The sequence below is a fragment of the Grammomys surdaster genome, unplaced genomic scaffold, assembly GCF_004785775.1.
Source record: "Grammomys surdaster isolate TR1022 unplaced genomic scaffold, NIH_TR_1.0 229, whole genome shotgun sequence".
NCBI classification, from domain to species: Eukaryota; Metazoa; Chordata; class Mammalia; order Rodentia; family Muridae; genus Grammomys; species Grammomys surdaster.
In genome coordinates this window covers 319,652-337,351 of record NW_021604674.1, presented here as the reverse complement: position 1 = coordinate 337,351, position 17,700 = coordinate 319,652, and the positions used below count along the sequence as shown (strand labels likewise).

Sequence of the window (17,700 nt, the reverse complement as noted above, 5' to 3'; positions counted from 1 at the left end):
CTCTCTCTCTCTCTCTCTCTCTCTCTCTCTCTCTCTCTCTCTCTCTCTCTCCCTCACACACGCACGCACGCACGCACGCACACGCGTGCACGCGCACACACACACCACACTTATTCCTGACCTCTACAGGCACATAGTCACATGATCACTTACACACACAAAAAGAGAGGGCATCAAGATTGATTCCTAACTTCAAAACAAATAAGCCAAGCAAAGTTCTTCTTGTCACCTTGTTCTTCTTGTCACCTGTGAGGACTCTGCATTCCTCTAACTGCTTATCACTATCTTCATCTGTAAGTTCAGTTTCCATGTTTTGTGTTTCTTCATTTTCTTCTAAGTCCTCAACCAAATCTTCATTTTCAGCCACATCTTCTAGACTATTTTCCCATGAAACAGTTTTTCTTTTTACATTTAGTATTTTATTATCCAAATTACTGTCTAGTGATACATCTTGTAAAGATTTGACAGACCCAAAAGATTTCTCTTGAGAACAAGGATCCGGAACATAGACCTGTTAAAACATCCAACATGGCTTTTACAAGAGAAAAGGGAAAAACTTTTTTCACTTAAGTAATTTTTTCAGTTTCTCACTTGACAGCATCAGCCTGCCTAGAACTCATCTGCCTCTGCTCGCCAATGCTAGGGTTAAAGGTGTGAGCCACTCCACCTAGCCCAACTTTGTAAAGTAAGACAAACGACACTTTAAATACTAAAGCTATGCAAACAAACATTTAAAAAAGGAATTAGCATCGCTAAATAAACCTTATGGTAAGAAAAGTCTACTTTGCGGGCAATCTGTAGGAAGACATGTCTTTCTATAATGTCTGCCTTGTCTCTGGCAGAGACAGCCATCACTCAGAAGCCAGATGAGTAGCAGAGTGGACAACTCACTCAATAGTTACCATGAATCTATAGTTGGTTTATCACTAATATGTAATAGTAAATGTCATTTTACTCCTTTCAGGGACAAAGTTCGAGTTCTTCTTGTTTTTCTAGTTAGTTCAACAATTACAATTTTATTTTCAAATACTTCCTAGTCTTAGAGTAACAGACACAAAATATTCCTTATTTCACAGAACCATTACCCAGGTATGGTGGCACACAGCTGTAGTTTCACACTGAAGGCACTGAAGGCAAAGCAAACAAAACAAAAACCAAACATTTGTTCTTCCAAGGCTAGCAGTTAACGCTCTATGAGATATTCATACAGTTAGCACAAATCTAAATACACTCACTCACCTTCTGTGCAACGGTTGAGAACTTCAGGACATTGAGTGTCTCATCATAGGCAGAACAACACTGACTAATATTGATGATCATACATATTTTCCCTTTTCCAGTGAAAAAACTTTGGAAATAGTGGGTCAGTTTACTTTCTCGGAAAGGTACATGCTGTTGAAACCTATGGGAAATATTAAAAATACAGCAAGTTAAGATGTATTTCCATGTAGGGTTATGAATATGCCTCAGTATGAGAGCTCTTGCCTAGTACATACATAGGTATTCATGCACGCACGCACGCGTGCACGCACACAAACACACAAACACACTATGGGAACAAAGTAATCACTACAAAGAGTTGTGTAAGAAGCAGGTTTTCAGAAAGTACTTTCTAAAGAAAGCAAAGTTAAAAATTTAAAGATTTTGATATTTACACTAACGACACTTACTTTGACTTTTCACTGTTCTTCAAAACATTGATACACTTTCCCAGAGTCAATAAAGAAGTGTTGATATTCCCAGCCTCTCTTAACCTTTCACCTTCGTTTTGTGTCTTCATGCTTCGTTCTGAACCAGCAAGATCACATAAAGACAATCTAAATAAACCCCCCCAAAAAAGGTTACTGCAAAATTTTTCAAAATGTTTCAAAAGAATTAAAATTTTAAAAATGTTCAACTTACTCACTAACTCGTGTTACACGAGGTATTTCAGAATCTTCTATCTGTAATATTCTAATAGTGAATATGCTGTGACTAAAAAAGAGGAACACAGAGATCACGTTATTATCATTCCAACTCATTGCCCATGTTCTATGAGAGAAAGCATCTATACCTGGACTTCTTTACACTAGTTTCATCTATCATCCGCCACAGATACATTTTTGCAACTAGCTCCCAGACATGTCAACCCCATACTCCACCCTCGTTCACACCTGCCCAACTATCTAGCATCAAGTTATCACTTCCCAAACCCCTCAAACCTTCCCTTCCTGGCACTCTAATTTCTAGTAATTACTAATAAAATCATGTGTAATAAGATTCAATATGTGGTGCACGCCTTTAATCCCAGCACTTGGGAGGCAGAGGCAGACAGATTTCTGAGTTCGAGGCCAGCCTGGTCCACAGAGTGAGTTCCAGGACAGCCAGGGCTACACAGAGAAACCCTGTCTCGAAAACAAAACAAAACAAGCCAAAAAAAAAAAAAAAAAAAGATTCAATATGCACCTGCTCATGAGGATAAATCAAACAGATCTAAAGTTTAAGGCCAGCCTGGGCTACTGAATGGGACTCTTTGAAAATAAAAAGTGAAACGATGGCTGGAGTCAGATGTAGGTCAGCAGGAGAATGCCTGCCTAGTGCATGTGAGACCCTAGTCTCAACCTCCAGGACTATGGGGGAAACAACAATGTCCTGCAGAGATCTACTATTAGAGAAAATGTTAGGATGTACAGCTACATTCTTTGAAAATATACCTAAAGCAAAGGATAAATCTGCCCTGTATACACGCCGCTGTAGATTACATTATCACCCTATGTCCATCTTAGTGTAGAGAGACAGGGTATTTCCTCCTTAAGAGAAAAGATGTATGCATCTCACTGATAAAGCTTATTCTGTCTTCTACCTCCTAACCCCACTCATAACAAACATCCTTCCTTAACCTCTTGAGAGCATGGTCTGAATCATTTTCCAAATAGTACATATTAGGGTAAGGCACAGAGAAAAGGCTACCACTTTAAGCAACTGGGAAAATGATCCAAGACACTGACATAGAGAGTAAAAGTGCCTCAGAAACACTCTGCATATTGGAAAACCTAACATACAGGCAAATCAACTAGTACTATTACCTACAGGTGGTTTTCAGCCCTACAAACTGACAGTACATTTCAGGGAACCTACTGGTCACATCCATCTAAAATTAGCTTCTTACATTTACACAGACTACTGTGGTTATCTCAGGATTGTAACCTAGGGTTCAAGACTTACCTTCTACTAGAAGCATTGTTCAGTTTGGTGAAGGCAACACTCTGATGCTTCACTCCTAGTTTTAAGAGTCTATATGCTTCTTTAGGGTCAGATACCTGGATCCATTGCAGATCTTTAACAAATACAGAAGATAGGCACAAGTTTAGAAAAAATGACATTTGTGTTACAGTATAATCTTTGCAAAGTATTTTCCTAGCACCACATAAAATCTTTCTTCTGGTCACACATCCTAGAGCATCCACTAAAACTACTCCTTATTCCACAAGACCTGTAAAGATAGGCTATAAAGACACTTAGTATTTAAGTTACAAACACACATGGAGGACGTAACATTTAACAGTTCCAAATACAAAGTAAAATACTGAAAAGAACATCCTGCATTTTATCACCAAGAATATAATTAACATTCAAGCAAATCAATCATGCTAGGCCCTCTTCTACTCAATTATAATAAACATAACAAAATATACTTCCCAAAGCACAAACTCATTTTATGTTAATGATGGATAAAAAAAAAAAATTTAAAAAAAAAAAAAAACAACCCGCTGGGCAGTGGTGGCGCACACCTTTAGTCCTAGCACTTGGACTAGGAGGCAGAGGCAGGCGGATTTCTGAGTTCAAGGCCAGCCTGGTCTACAGAGTGAGTTCCAGGACAGCCAGGGCTACACAGAGAAACCCTGTCTCGAAAAACCAAGAAAAAAAAAAAAAACACCCTCCCTGTTTATTGCCTATGCCCATCACAAAATCTAACAGTAAACTTTGGGACAATAAAATTAAAATGGTCGCTAACATACCTTTTATAAAAGAATAGCCCTTTACATCTTGGGAAAGGCGTAGCATTTTTCTCTTTTGTAACTTAGAGGACACAGGAACAAACAAATCATAAATACTTTCATTGTAAATTTCAAAAAAAGAAACCCATACAGAATATTTTATATTATCCACATTCAGACTAGACTGGTCACAACTGTTCATGGATTCTTCAAATTCTGGGATAGTCAAAGAGTTTGTTAAGCGTCCTATAACAACAAAAGGCATAAAATTAAGACCCTGACTAAATATGACACAGAAATAATATATAGATCATAACCCCTAAAATCCTCAATCTCTTTACCATCTACATGGAAGAAACATTTTAGGGAACAAAGGAACAAATATTTGTGAAAATAAAAGCTTAGTTTCTTTTAATCTTACTTGCTTTGAAGTAAGAAGGAATCAAATACAAATTAATGTAAATGACCAAGAAAAATAAGAGCAATTCTCTAATTAAATATTAAAGTCAGAGAAAATACATTCATGATACTGAGTACAAGTGAAACTTAACAGTTCATATAGCTTTGAAACATTTTGTAGGTACTGTAGGTACTATGTGATCAAAAAAATCAACACTGAGAGTGATTCTGAAAATAAAACCTTTCAAATATATTTCAAGACAAGCAAATGAACCTAAGTGAGAAAATAATCCTTACCACAAAGAATGTCATAACTGTCATTATGTATGGTAACCTAAAAAAGAAAGAGTAAAGTTTAAAAACACTTTTTGTTAAAAGTAAAATAACTACTATCTTAATCACCTATCCAATTAAGCGATGAACAAATTCATAACCTTTCAAATACTGTTGGTGTTGGATTGGGTGGGGTTGGGTTGGGTTAGGTTTGGTTTTTTGAGGCGGGTTCTTGTGAAGCCTAGGATGGCTTCGAACTTGCTAATGTACCAGAGGATGCCCTTAAAATTCTCATCTGCCAGCCTCTACCTCTTAGTTGCCAGGACTACAGGTATATGCAACGTGCCTAGTTTTGTGCAGTGCTAAGGCATTAACCTAGAGCTATGTTAATACTGAACGAATACTAACAAAGAGCCCCTTAAATTTAGTTTTATTTCTCTCAACTCCAATTTGTGCTAGCCATATACCTTTGGATGTGGAGCTATTAACTTAAGCATGGCTGACTTTTTATTGACTCCACTCTTAATGAATACTGGCTTTCCTTCCCCCCAGAAGACATCAATTGTCCACAACTCCACAGCTGGTGGGGGCTCACGAACCCCCTTTCCCACTCGTGCTAATGTCTTGACTGGCTTAATCTTATCCAGGCATCCACACTGGTGTGAATTGATCAGTACAGAGGTCCTGTCATATGCAGAAGATATTATTTCTGGTCCTCTCCAAACTTTGGTGCTTACAATCTTTCTGGTCCCTCTTCCTAAATAGGTCGTGCCCTTTGGAGAGGAAGGTGTGATACAGATGTTACGACTGTAGCTAAGCATTACACTGACACTTACTCTCTGTCCTTTGACCAGTTGGGAGTTTCAAATAGAATCTGGGATGGGGTGTCACAAGTGAACAAAAGGCTCACTTGTTAAAGGCATTGGCTTCTGTGACACAGGACTTAAGTTTGGTTCCCATCACTATGATGGCTCTAACTCCAGTTCTAAGAGACCTAAAGCCTTCTTCTGGCCTCTGTAGGCACCAGGAATGTACATGTTACATACATACATACATACATATACACACACACACACACACACACACATATAAAAGCAAATGCTCATACATAAAATAAAATAAATAGAAGTCTTTTAAAATATAGAAGTAAAAGAGGATCTCACTATGTTTTCCAGGCTAGCACTAAAAATCTGAACTTAAGAAATCCACCTGCCTCAGGATCTGGAGGAATTTATAACTACAGGGACCCGGTGTCTACTCCTACAGTCTCACAGAGGAAAACCATTACTATTTTGAAAGTTCTAATTAAAACAAATTAATAGCTTTTTAATCTTTAACAGTAAAAATATCTGAAAACTTAAAATCCAGAAAGACAGAAGATAAACTCACTTTAAGAAACTAACTTCGAAACTAACAAGGTACTATCTTCCATAAAACAGTAACCACCCTCCATAGCATAGTGTAGCACCCCTCCACAGCGTACTATGTATTCATTTTTCTATTTGTCAGTCTATTATGGTTTGAATGTCCCCACTAAACTTTACATCGAAAAATAATCTCCACTGTGAATTATTAAGAGGTGACAGGCTAGGCATAGTGGTTCCCTCCTTTAAATTCAACACTGGCAATTAGAGGAAGATCTTTGTGAGTTCAAAGCAAGCCTAGTCTACATAGCAAGTTCTAAGTCAGATCTGCAGTGAGAGAACCCTGTTTCAAATTTTTTTTTTCCCCCGAGACAGGGTTTCTCTGTGTAGCTCTGGCTGTTCTGGAACTCACTCTGTAGACCAGAAATCCGCCTGCCTCTGCCTCCCAAGAGCTGGGATTAAAGGTGTGCGCCACCACTCCCCGGCTTCCCTGTTTCAATTTTGAGGGGGGTGTGTGTGTGGGGGGGGGTGATTAAATTGTAAGATCTCCTAGATTAATCCATTTATTAGTCAGTGCATTAATGGTTTATCTCAGAATTGGTGACCTATAAAAATCTGTTTGGCTCTTTACCTGGCATGTGATGCCCTATATCACCTTGAGACTCTGTGCTAAGACCTCACCAACAAAAAGGCCCTCACTAGCTGAAATTTTTCATAACACCCTGGATCCAGAATCAGTGAAATGGCTAAGAGTGTCCAGGCACTGGCTGCCAAGCCTGAAGACCTAAGTGAGATCCCCATGGCCCAAACGGTAGAGGAAACAGACTTATCTAAGGTTTCCTACAATCTTGACAGAACCAAATATAGACACACACAGACAGACATACAGACATACAGACACACACACACAGTTAACTTTAAAAATTCCTGGCTGCAGAACTATGGGCTAACTATAAACTACCCAGTATTCAATTATAACAACTATAACAGTCTCTCTACATAAAGGTAAGACCATATCCCCTAAACATTTGAAACATTGTTAGATCATAGTACATTAACAAAAAGTTACATACTAAATAAATACTGAAAAAAAAAACAAATAAACAAATAAAGGCTAGGGAGATGGCTCAGTAGATAAAGCACTTGCTACATAAACCTGATGTGATTTTGATCCCCAGAACCAACAGCAGAAGGAAAGGACCAACTTTCCTATATCGTCCTCTGACCTCATTTGTACCTTGGCACATGTGCACTAGCATTGTCACATTCACATCAAACACATAAAAAAAAACTGTGTGTGTGTGTGTGTGTGTGCACGCACGCGCGCGTGTGTGTTGTGTACATATTTAGAGAAAAGCAAAATATACAAAAGAGAAGCCAATGACAGTCTGGAAAAGTTACAAGCCATTACTAACACATTTAACTTTTTTGCATGTTTTACTTAAGTAAACTGAGTGTCTCATACATGCTACGATAGCTACCACTACACTACTTCTCTAGCCTTTATGATTTATTTTAACAAATGAGTTCTTTAAAAATAAAAAAAAACATCAAATGGCAACAAACACCTGCCATTTCACAGGAAAAAATTCTCAGATGCACTAATTACCTCATTTATGAGAAACATAAACAAAGGCTGAACTGAGACCATTGTTTAGGCATCTACCTACAGACTATTAAATCACTCTCAGGGACAACTGTTGGGCTCATGTTTGTAATTCCAGCACCAAGGTTTAAGGCAGGCTCGACTAAGAGTCGAGGGCAAGCCATGCTATATAGTGAGATTGTGTCCATAAAAGGAAGAGAAACTGCTCACTTTTGAACTCAGTTTAGAAAGTAACAGGAAATATATTTGAAATAGAACTTCTACTCACTGAAGCACTGACTATAGAAAGTTTACCAATATGAAATTAGTTTTTAAGCTAATTTTTTAAAAGGAAGTTGAACACACAAACTTAACTGCTAATAGACACGATTAATAATAGTACAGTGTAATAATACAGAGTACTAAGTAATAGTAATAGTACAAAGTACTAAGTAATAGTACAGAGTACAAAGTAATAGTAATAATACAGAGTACTAAGTAATAGTACAGAGTACTAAGTAATAGTAATAGTACAGAGTACTAAGTAATAGTACAGAGTACTAAGTAATAGTATAGAGTACTAACAGATTTAAGTCAGGTTATTGAGAAACTAGGTTATTTTTAAAAGAATAGTATTTCGCTTCTGTTTAAAAGAAAACTGTATTCTGTATACACAAAGGGGGAGTGAGAATATAGCTCAAATAACCATATCAGAAAAATAAAATGTGAAGGTACTACATATGTGTGTATCCATTTAGAGACAAAGCTCTCTGTGTGAGGCATAAGTGTGGTGCACCCAGGAAGTCGAGCACCTAGGGCGCAGAGGCAAGACTGCAAAGTTGAGGTCAGCTAAGCTAACTAGGGAGCCTGTCACAAAAATCACCTTTCATTTCATACATTCTTTTCTTTAAATTTTCTTTGTATTATTTTCAAATTAATATTTCATATTTTCAAAGAATAATACTAATTCTATAACAAAAAAGACCAGTATCATTTGCATTTCTACTTAGTATTGCCATGTGCTGCCTTACATATTTTTTCAAAACCAAAAATCACTATGACCAAAACCAGATTATAATACAAGCTAAAAATATCCTGAAAGTTTATAAAAAAAATTTCCTGAGTTTGATATTTTTTGTACTATTAAAATACTGGTGTACCTCTTTAATTTGTCGCAGCAATGTATTTTTGTGAGCACTTTCCTCTTTCTCTTGATCAGACGATAACTGTAAATATTCTCTGCATCTGTGTGGTTTGAAGCTCATCTTCGTATACAGTCTTTCCTGAAGACTATCAAACAATACATTCAGTGTTCTAGGCAGAATGCCAATATTTTCTTCTGTGCCTATGAAAGAATAAGACAAAGGCAACTTTTCTGGATTAACAACACTCCTTTCACACAACCTAATAAGCAAGAGTAAAAAGGAAAAATGTAAGAACTTAAGGAGTTACTCAGTTTTCTATCATTTTAGTCTTTACTGTACTGTCAACATATTTTGATTCGATACCCAGAAATCATATTCAGATCTAGCCTAATCTAATTTCCTATCGCCCATAATTACAAAATGAAAATACCAAGTTTCTCATTGATTCCGTGCCCCTCATTTATTCCATTCCTCTCATTTATTCCATTCTCTAAAGCATATTAACATTATTTTACTTTCTATTATATGTATAATTTTATACATATATTTGAATTAAATACCATCAGCAGCATATATGTGACATGCTTTTAAAAATTAAAAGGACATCCAGAGAAGATGGCTGGTTAGAAGTTGTCTCTGTATAACCAGGTTAAAGAGCTAGGAGAAGAAAATGATAAAACACAGCGGGGGAGGTGGAATAAGTGTAAAGTGTTTGTCCAACAACAAGATGGACATCAGTGTTCAGGGAAACAAGCCAAATGTAGAAACCAAGTGTGTGTATGTCTTCTCCTATGCAGATCTAGAAAGAGAATATCACTGAAGTAAAAAAGAGAAGAGAACGGAAGAGAAGGCAAAACCAGAGGGCTAGAATATATGTACCTATGAACATACGCATATCTATGATATATACCACACAAGTAGAAAGGCCATTGAAAGAAGGAAGGAGACAAGAAGAGGAAGGCATGGGGGTGAATTAATAAAGTAGAGTAAGAGAAAACAACATATAGTGACATATATACAAAAAAATGGCAAAATGAAACCAACACTTTCATTTTGTTCTCTGAGATAAGGTCCTATTATTTAGCTCTGGCTAGCCTGGAACACATTACATAGACCAGGCTGTCCTGGAACTCAAAGAGCAACCTGTTCTGCCTCCTACGTGCTGGAAATAAAGGAGTGCACCAATACCTCCAGCTCCAATACTTTTTACATTAATGTGTTTATAGGTCTTAAAAACAAATACATATAAACAATATTTAACACTCAATAGGTTATGTTTATATATTTATTCATATATTGTGGTGGTCTGAATAGGAATAGCCCACAGACTCATGTGTTTAAATGCTTGGCCCATAGGGAGTAGCACCATTACAAGATATGACCTTGCTGGAGGAACTGTGCCACTGTAAGGGTAAACTTTGAGGTCTCAGCATCTCAAGACAGTTCTCTTTCTGTCTGCTGAACTGACTGTGAGAACTCCAAGCTCCTTCTTCAGCATCATGTCTGCTTGCACACTGCCATGATTCCCACCATGAAGATAACGGACTAAACCTCTGAACTGGAAGTCAACCCAATTAAATATTTTCCTTCATAAGAGTGCTGTGGTCGGGCTGGAGAGATGGCTCAGTGGTTAAGAGCACTGACTCCTCTAACAAAGGTCCTGAGTTCAATTCCCAGCAACTACATGGTGGCTCACAATCATCTGTAAAGGGATCTGATGCCCTCTTCTGGAGATAGCAATGATGTACTCATATACATAAATAAATAATTTTTTTTTAAAAAAAGAGTGCTGTGGTCATGGTTTCTCTTTACAGTAATAGAAACTTTAAGACCCACATACACACACACACACACACACATATATACATATATATAACAATAATAATTAAAGAAAATAAGGTCATGAATTGGAGAACAGAGCAGATATAAAAGGAGTTGGGGAAAAGAAATGTGATTATATATAGTAAAATAGTAAAATTAAAATATATGGACTGTATGATGGAAATATTACTACATAATTGGGAAAAATACTGAATTAATGGTTCTTTTTCTTTTCTAGTCAAAATAAATAATATTTACCTTGAAATGTATATGTTTTTCCAGAATTAGTCAGCCCATATGTGAAGATCAATCGACTGTGTCCTTTTAAGAGGTCCTTTACTGGCTCCATAATGCAACCCAGAAAGAACTCTTTCTGTGAAGTTTCAGGTCCAAAAACCTATGAGACCATTTTAGGATATAGCTTTTAAGAAAATTCACGTTCCAAAACTATTAAACATTTGTTCTGAAATATTTATTTAAAACAGGCATCATATATCTACTGCAAAAGTACACTGACAGGTATTTAACTGCTATCCAACAAATGTTTAGGATAGAAACTTCAAGGCTGGCAAGAAGATTCAGTGGGTTAAGGTGCCTGCCAGCAAGCCTAACAACCTGAGTTAAATCCCTGAGAACCACAAGGTAGAAGGAGAACGAAGAATCCTGCAAGGTTCTCACACCATGCACACACAATAAAGTTTAACTATAAAGCAACTCTAAGATAGAAATCTCACACACCCAGCTGATCAATTTTTCAAAGATTGAAAAAAATTAATTAGAATAAAAAGGTCAATAAAATAATTTATGATCAATACAATACACACTTCAAATTATAAATGTGCAGACTTTAGTCTTAGTTTTAGGGGAAAAAAATCAGCACAAAAGACTGAAGTTTTATGACCACAAAGCATAAACTTCACTGCACAATTATACAACAACTGAGTCTAAGTCAAATCTCACTCCATAGAAAAAAAAAAAAGGAAAAAGGAAACAGAGCAAGGAGGGGGTGCTGGGGGGTGCTGTAGGGAAAGAGTATGTGCTTTACATGTGCAAGGCCCTCCCTCAGTCTACTACATAGCTCCCTCACACACAAAACCTTCCTCAGTTTCCCAGAGTACTTCCTTACCCTAGAAAAACTAAATTTCTGTGCCACCTGTCCAGAGCTCTTCTCACTTAAAAGGCCAAGGATGCTTTGAGGGTCTTTCAGCAGAACAGTCTGTGAATCCAGAACTTGCACACAGCCCTAGAAAACATGTGCACAATAAGAACTGCATTTATGAATGAAAGCAAAACATTAAAATCTAATCAAATTCAACACAAACCTCAGCCTCATGTTCTTTTTCTGACTGTGTAAATGGTCTTATTCGAAGACAAACTTGGAGGTAATTTTTAGATCCCAAACTGTTTGCCTACAAAACAAAACAAAAACCAAATGCCATTTAAAAAAAGAAAAGTACAAAACATAGCTTTTCAGAAATTAACTGTCTTCATACAGCTGATTATATAACCTACAGAATCTGTATTCAGTCACTAACCTATATCGGCTTTGTTTCTTAGTGTTTCTACAACCAAAGTCTTGCGATTATATAACTAAGGCTAGCCAAAGAGTCACTATTTTTGTTGGTGGTGGTATTTTTTGTTTTGTTGGGAAGGAGTGTCTTGGCTAGCATGTGGACTTTAGAGGACAGCTTTCAAAAGTAAGCCTTCCCTTCTCCTAAATGGGTCTGAAGGCTCAAACACATATGGTTAGGCATAGCAACATCAGCTATTCCCACCAAGCCATGAACCAGCTACTAAATTGTGATTCTCAGGTACTGGGATTGCAGGCCTGCACCATTATACCCAGCCACCCCTACATGTTTAACTACTTTATACATTTAAAAAAAGAAAATCGGGCTGGGCAGTGGTGGTGAGAACCTTTAATCCCAGCACTTAGGAAGTAGAGGCAGGCAGATCTCTGAGTTCGAAGCCAGTCTGGACTACAGAGTGAGTTCCAGGACAGCTAGGACTACATACCCACCCCCCCAACCCCCAAAAAAGGATGAAAAATGGGGGAGGACTAGAGAGATAGTTTAAGGATTAAGAGTGTATAGTGTTCTTTTAGAGGATCTGAGATCAATTCCAGCATCAACACCAGATAACTCACTACCATCTGTAATATATACAGGCAAAACATATATGTAATAAATCATACAAAACAAACAAATCAAAATCAAATCTGAGTGTTCCAGGTATGCTATCACACACCTATAATTCCAGATATTCTGAAACAGGAAGATAAAAAATGGAAGTCTGTAAGATATACACAAGTTCAAGGCCAGTCTGGGGAACTTAAAAGATCTTAGAGATATAGTTCAGTAGTAAAGTGATAGCCTAACATATACAGGCCATGACTTTTATCAAGATAATTCAGATTTCTTTAAAAAAAAAAAAGATAAATATGAAAAGCTTTTAACCTCCATAGATGAGGGAAAGGGAGAGGGAACACAGTTGTGAGAACGAGGTATGCAATTTTAGTAGGAGGTTCAGTAATTCAAAGTCATTCTCAGCCATATACAAGCTCCAGACCAGACCTAGACTAAGTGATCATATAAAATATATATATATATATATATATATATATATATATATATATATATATCTCCTTCTCAAAATCAACAAATCCCAGGACTCAAGGGATGCAGAGACTGGAGGGTGGGATGAGGGAGAGCTACAAAAAGAGATCCTGACTCAAAAATGAAAATAAACTTTATCCTAACTGGAATAAGTTTACAAGGATGTAGAGCTTGGGATTAGGTGAGTGTTTGAATGACTTCTTTAAACCAGCTGTGTGATATTCTATTTCTAAATTAATTAAAATAAGGTGATTCTATTTAAATAAATTTATCCATTTAAATAAAAAACAGGAAAGTTTTTTAAAAAAAAACCTTAATTCACATAATTCATTGACTTGATAAAGGTCATTTACAAAAATAATTAATCATGACAAAAATGAAATAAAATTTTTAACAACTCTATTCAATACTGCACTAGAAATATTCCTACTCGGTGCAATCTGAAAAAAAGACAGAAAAAGAAAACACACCCAATTATGAATGAAAATGTCTTCTCATAGACATAAACATCTACCTTCAAAATCTGAGTTACTAAACTATTAAAGTAGTTTAACAATGTAGCAGGATACAAATTAATATGAAAATTCACTTACTGTTCTATCTACATGTGAACAATTAAGAGATATATTTTAAAAAACACCATCATTCACAAGAATATAAAAAATTCTAAAACAGGAATAGATGAAGAAAAGACCTATACAATGAAAGCTACAAAACACTGCTAAGAGAAATTAAAGAACCAACCCTAATAAAGACACAGCTTGCTTTGTGTTTGGAACACTCAATCGTGTTATGAATGTTTTCCAAACTGATATATAGAGTCACTGCATTCTCAGTTAAGCATTTTCTTCCAGAAAGCTTATATGGAAAAACTGACAAATTGATTTTAAACCTCATTTAGAAAGGTAAAAGATGAATTACATAGAAAACTACTGAGTGACTATGAAAAAGAACCTTGAAGTACATATGGTCACTATCTGACTTCAATATTTATTTTTGAAAGTCCTACTATCAGAAACATGTGCTGGTGGCACAGGTTGAGAATCTTCAGCTGAAGGTTTCTGTGACCCTGCTTTCCTATGATCCTATCAGCTCTTTACTGGATTAGAAATATTTTTGGAACATTTGCATGACAATGGAGACTTTGTCAGTTCAGTCCCAGAACTGTGCAATATTCACTTCCAGAACTACATCATCATTATTACAATCAGTTAAATCAATGAATAGTCTACTATTAGCTTAACCAGCAGAGAATTAAAACCTGGAAATGTTTTATTATTTAAGTATTTTCAAATGACTACCAGGTTAGGATACATACATGCTAAGTTATTTTGGCCCACTGTTTTGAAAATGAATTGTTATTTATTACTTTTTCCCCAGGGCTCCACTGAAAAGTTAAAATACAGATGGGCAGTTGGTGGTATATGCCCTTGAGCCTATCACTCAGGAGACAGAGGCAGGCAGATCTCTCTGAGCTCAAGGCTAGCCTTGTCTACAGATCAAATTCTAGGACAGCCAGGCCTACACAGAGAAACCATGTCTCGGAGGAAAAAAAAAGAGGAGAAGGAAGAGGAGGAGGAAGTAGAAGAGGAGAATCAGCAGCAGCACCACCACCACCACACAAATCTGCTTTAAATCTAGAAAGTTTATGGAAACTGTTTGTGAAATAAACACATGTTCCCTGGAGCACAGTAACCAAGTGTTTTCCTTACACTGTACTTACCCCAGGGTTCGAAGCGACTAAGGAAAACTCACGAGAGAGATCAAGCTTAATACCATCAAAATTGATTTCTGAAGGCCTTGAAATTGGGTCAGCACTAAAAACATAAGATGGTCTAGGCAATCCATCTTGATTCGAATGAGACTCCATTCTGCAAGAAGAACAGCAACCTCTTTAAGCAGCCTTAATAAATAAGCATATAACCCACCACAGTTTGAAGTTCATACTCCTGGGAACTTAGACGTAACTGAGTTAACAGACTATCATGCAGGAAACTCTGGGTTCCATCCCAAGCATGAACAGGGTGTAATGATATGGGTCTATACTCCCATCACTAGGGAGGTAGATCAGGAAAATCACAAGTTCCAGGTCATCTAAGCTACATAGGGTATTCAAGGACAATCTAGGCCAAAGATCTTGTCTCAAAGAAAAAAATTAAAAATAGGCTAGATAGGACAGCATGATTCCAGACCACCCACCCCATAAGGCAAAAGCAGGTAGATCTGCGAGTTTGAAGACAGCCTGATCCATATAGTCAGGGCCTGTCTCAAATTAACCAATTAATTAACACAAAAAAATAAAGTCTACAATCCAAACCATTACTTCCCCACCCCACCCCCAAAAAATTAATTTCGGAGAAAGAAAACATTAGGCACTTCATTTACAGTACAATGACCTATGAAAACACAAAAGGCCAAATTATATTTTTAGATTTTGAATATACCAATATTGAACACTACTTACAGCTATTTGTGTGATCCAATTTTTTTAAGATTTATTTATTCATTTTATGTATATGAGTACACTGTTGCTGTCTTCAGACACATCAGAAGAGGGCATTGGATCCTATTACAGAAAGTTGCCGGGAATTGAACTCAGGACCTCTGGAAGAGTAGTCAGTGCTCTTAACCACTGAGCCATCTTTCCAGTCCATGATCCAATTTTTTTTAGGTAGATTTATCCAAAGACATGTCATGAACAAATGCAGTTAGCAAAAGAAAAAATTATAAACTGTTCACTCGGCCTGATCCCCTCCTCTCAGAAGTCAAACAGCAGAGAGAGCTCTGACTGAATCAAGATCTTCTGCTATTTTCATTACTTAGCATCTTCTCAAAAATGTTGAAACCAAATTTTAACACTTAGGACTAAAACAGAGTTATCTGCTATTTGATTTTTTCAGATTATAAGTAAAAAGTGAAATAATGCATATAAACTTTACATTTAAAATAAGAGAACTGGGTCCTGGCCAGTAGAGTGCAACTCTGGGTACCTGAGGTACCATGGCCAGGATCTCTAAAGAGGAAGAGGATGATGATGAGGAGGAGGAGGAGGAGGAGGAGGAAAAGGAGGAGGAGAAGAAAAAAAAATCAGTAACTGACACATCACAAGGTTTCATATGAATATAGAATAATGCCATCAGTAAACCATTAAATCTGAATTGAATATCAAATCCCTATAGAGTAAATCTGACCAAAAAAAAATTAACTTAAAAATGTTTAAGAATTTACCAGATGCACAATACCAGAAGAAAAGGACACCTCTATCTTAATTTTCCAAAGAAACAGATTAACAATCTAAAGCATCTAGCACCGTGATTCCCAATTTAAGTAAATGGGCATTCATCTAAATTTGTTTACTCTTCACCACAGGCTCAAAATACAGATCAACAGACGTGCCCAACTAAAACTGATTCACTTCCATTTTCTTTATATACACATAAAACCCAAATAAGCTTATGTTCTAGGCACAAAGTAACGTGACATTTAAAAAAAAAAAAAACCCCACGGGTCTCGACCTAGAAAAGGACGTTGTCACGTGACAAAACAACTGCTCACATCCAGGATTCAGGCATCCAGATGTGGCAAGTCTTTTTCTGTCTAATAAAACTAGTGTTTGAGAATCTAAAGTGTACCTCCTTTAACAGACCAGGAAGCCGAGGCCTAAACAGATTAAAATCTTGCGCGACTTAACCACCTGAAGGTTCGGCTCAGCCCCACCTTCAGCAGCCCAGCTCCTAGACTACGGGAGTCACGAGCTCCGTGAACGCTGGACACAGCCGGGGAGTCGCAGCTTCAGGCCCTCTGTGCAGGCAGCCACCCTCTGAACCCCAAAAGCATCAGCTCCTCACCTGCAGCAATCGCTTGTGCTTGCCCGCCTCCCCAGAAGCAGCACCAGACCCTCTCGGTTTTCAAATTCAAACAATGGCGGCTAGACACCGCGCTGAACCCTGGGAGTGGGCGGGGCTTCCGGAGAGCTCCGAGGGCTGGACTGGCGCGCCGCCGAGTTTCGCCAGCGCTTCCGGAAAAGACTTTCGAATCTGGGGGCGGGGATTGGTGCTCTAGGCGACCAATGGGGCAGTAGCAAGGCTCGTGGTCTACCTGGCTGGGAGTTTCTCGGAGCAAAGTTGGGTTTGACCCTATCAATACTTATTCGGTACTCAGGTCTCAGCTTCCGTCGTCGAGACCCACGTGTTGACGAGGCTTGCTGAAGCCGCTGTCTCCACACTGACTACTGCGCTGTCCTCTGGAGCGAAGGAATGGCGTGCTAGTCACCTCAGAGTCCTGTCATTCCTGGGCCAGAAAGGACTTGCGACCTGGGACCAAGGTCACTCCCCTCGTTGAATGATCCTACTTGTCGATAAAGGCCCTCGTGGATGAAACAGATTTTTCCTCAAAATACATTTTAGGAGCATTTTCTTCATCTTTTTACCCTCTTTTGGTTTCTCTAAAAGTATCAATCCGCTCCCACTGAGAGGTACTGGGCAGTGACAGATCTTAGTGGTGCCCAAAATGTCAAGTGCC

At 37.6% G+C, this 17,700-nt stretch overlaps 1 protein-coding gene across 2 annotated transcripts in view; it reads right to left on the bottom strand.

Moving 5' to 3' along the window:
• Positions 1-15,049, bottom strand: part of Kif20b (kinesin family member 20B) — a 51,266-nt gene extending 36,217 nt beyond the window's left edge. For both annotated transcript variants that reach the window (XM_028773488.1, XM_028773489.1), the window contains exons 1-12: positions 14,903-15,049; positions 11,887-11,973; positions 11,691-11,807; positions 10,823-10,961; positions 8,759-8,943; positions 4,674-4,710; positions 3,999-4,223; positions 3,205-3,316; positions 1,903-1,974; positions 1,671-1,817; positions 1,240-1,402; positions 230-511 (exon numbers count right to left, since the gene is read on the bottom strand). In XM_028773488.1, coding sequence (XP_028629321.1) covers positions 230-511; positions 1,240-1,402; positions 1,671-1,817; positions 1,903-1,974; positions 3,205-3,316; positions 3,999-4,223; positions 4,674-4,710; positions 8,759-8,943; positions 10,823-10,961; positions 11,691-11,807; positions 11,887-11,973; positions 14,903-15,049 — 1,713 coding nt within the window. The remainder of the gene's footprint in view (positions 1-229; positions 512-1,239; positions 1,403-1,670; positions 1,818-1,902; positions 1,975-3,204; positions 3,317-3,998; positions 4,224-4,673; positions 4,711-8,758; positions 8,944-10,822; positions 10,962-11,690; positions 11,808-11,886; positions 11,974-14,902) is intronic.
• Positions 15,050-17,700: the final 2,651 nt, after the last annotated feature.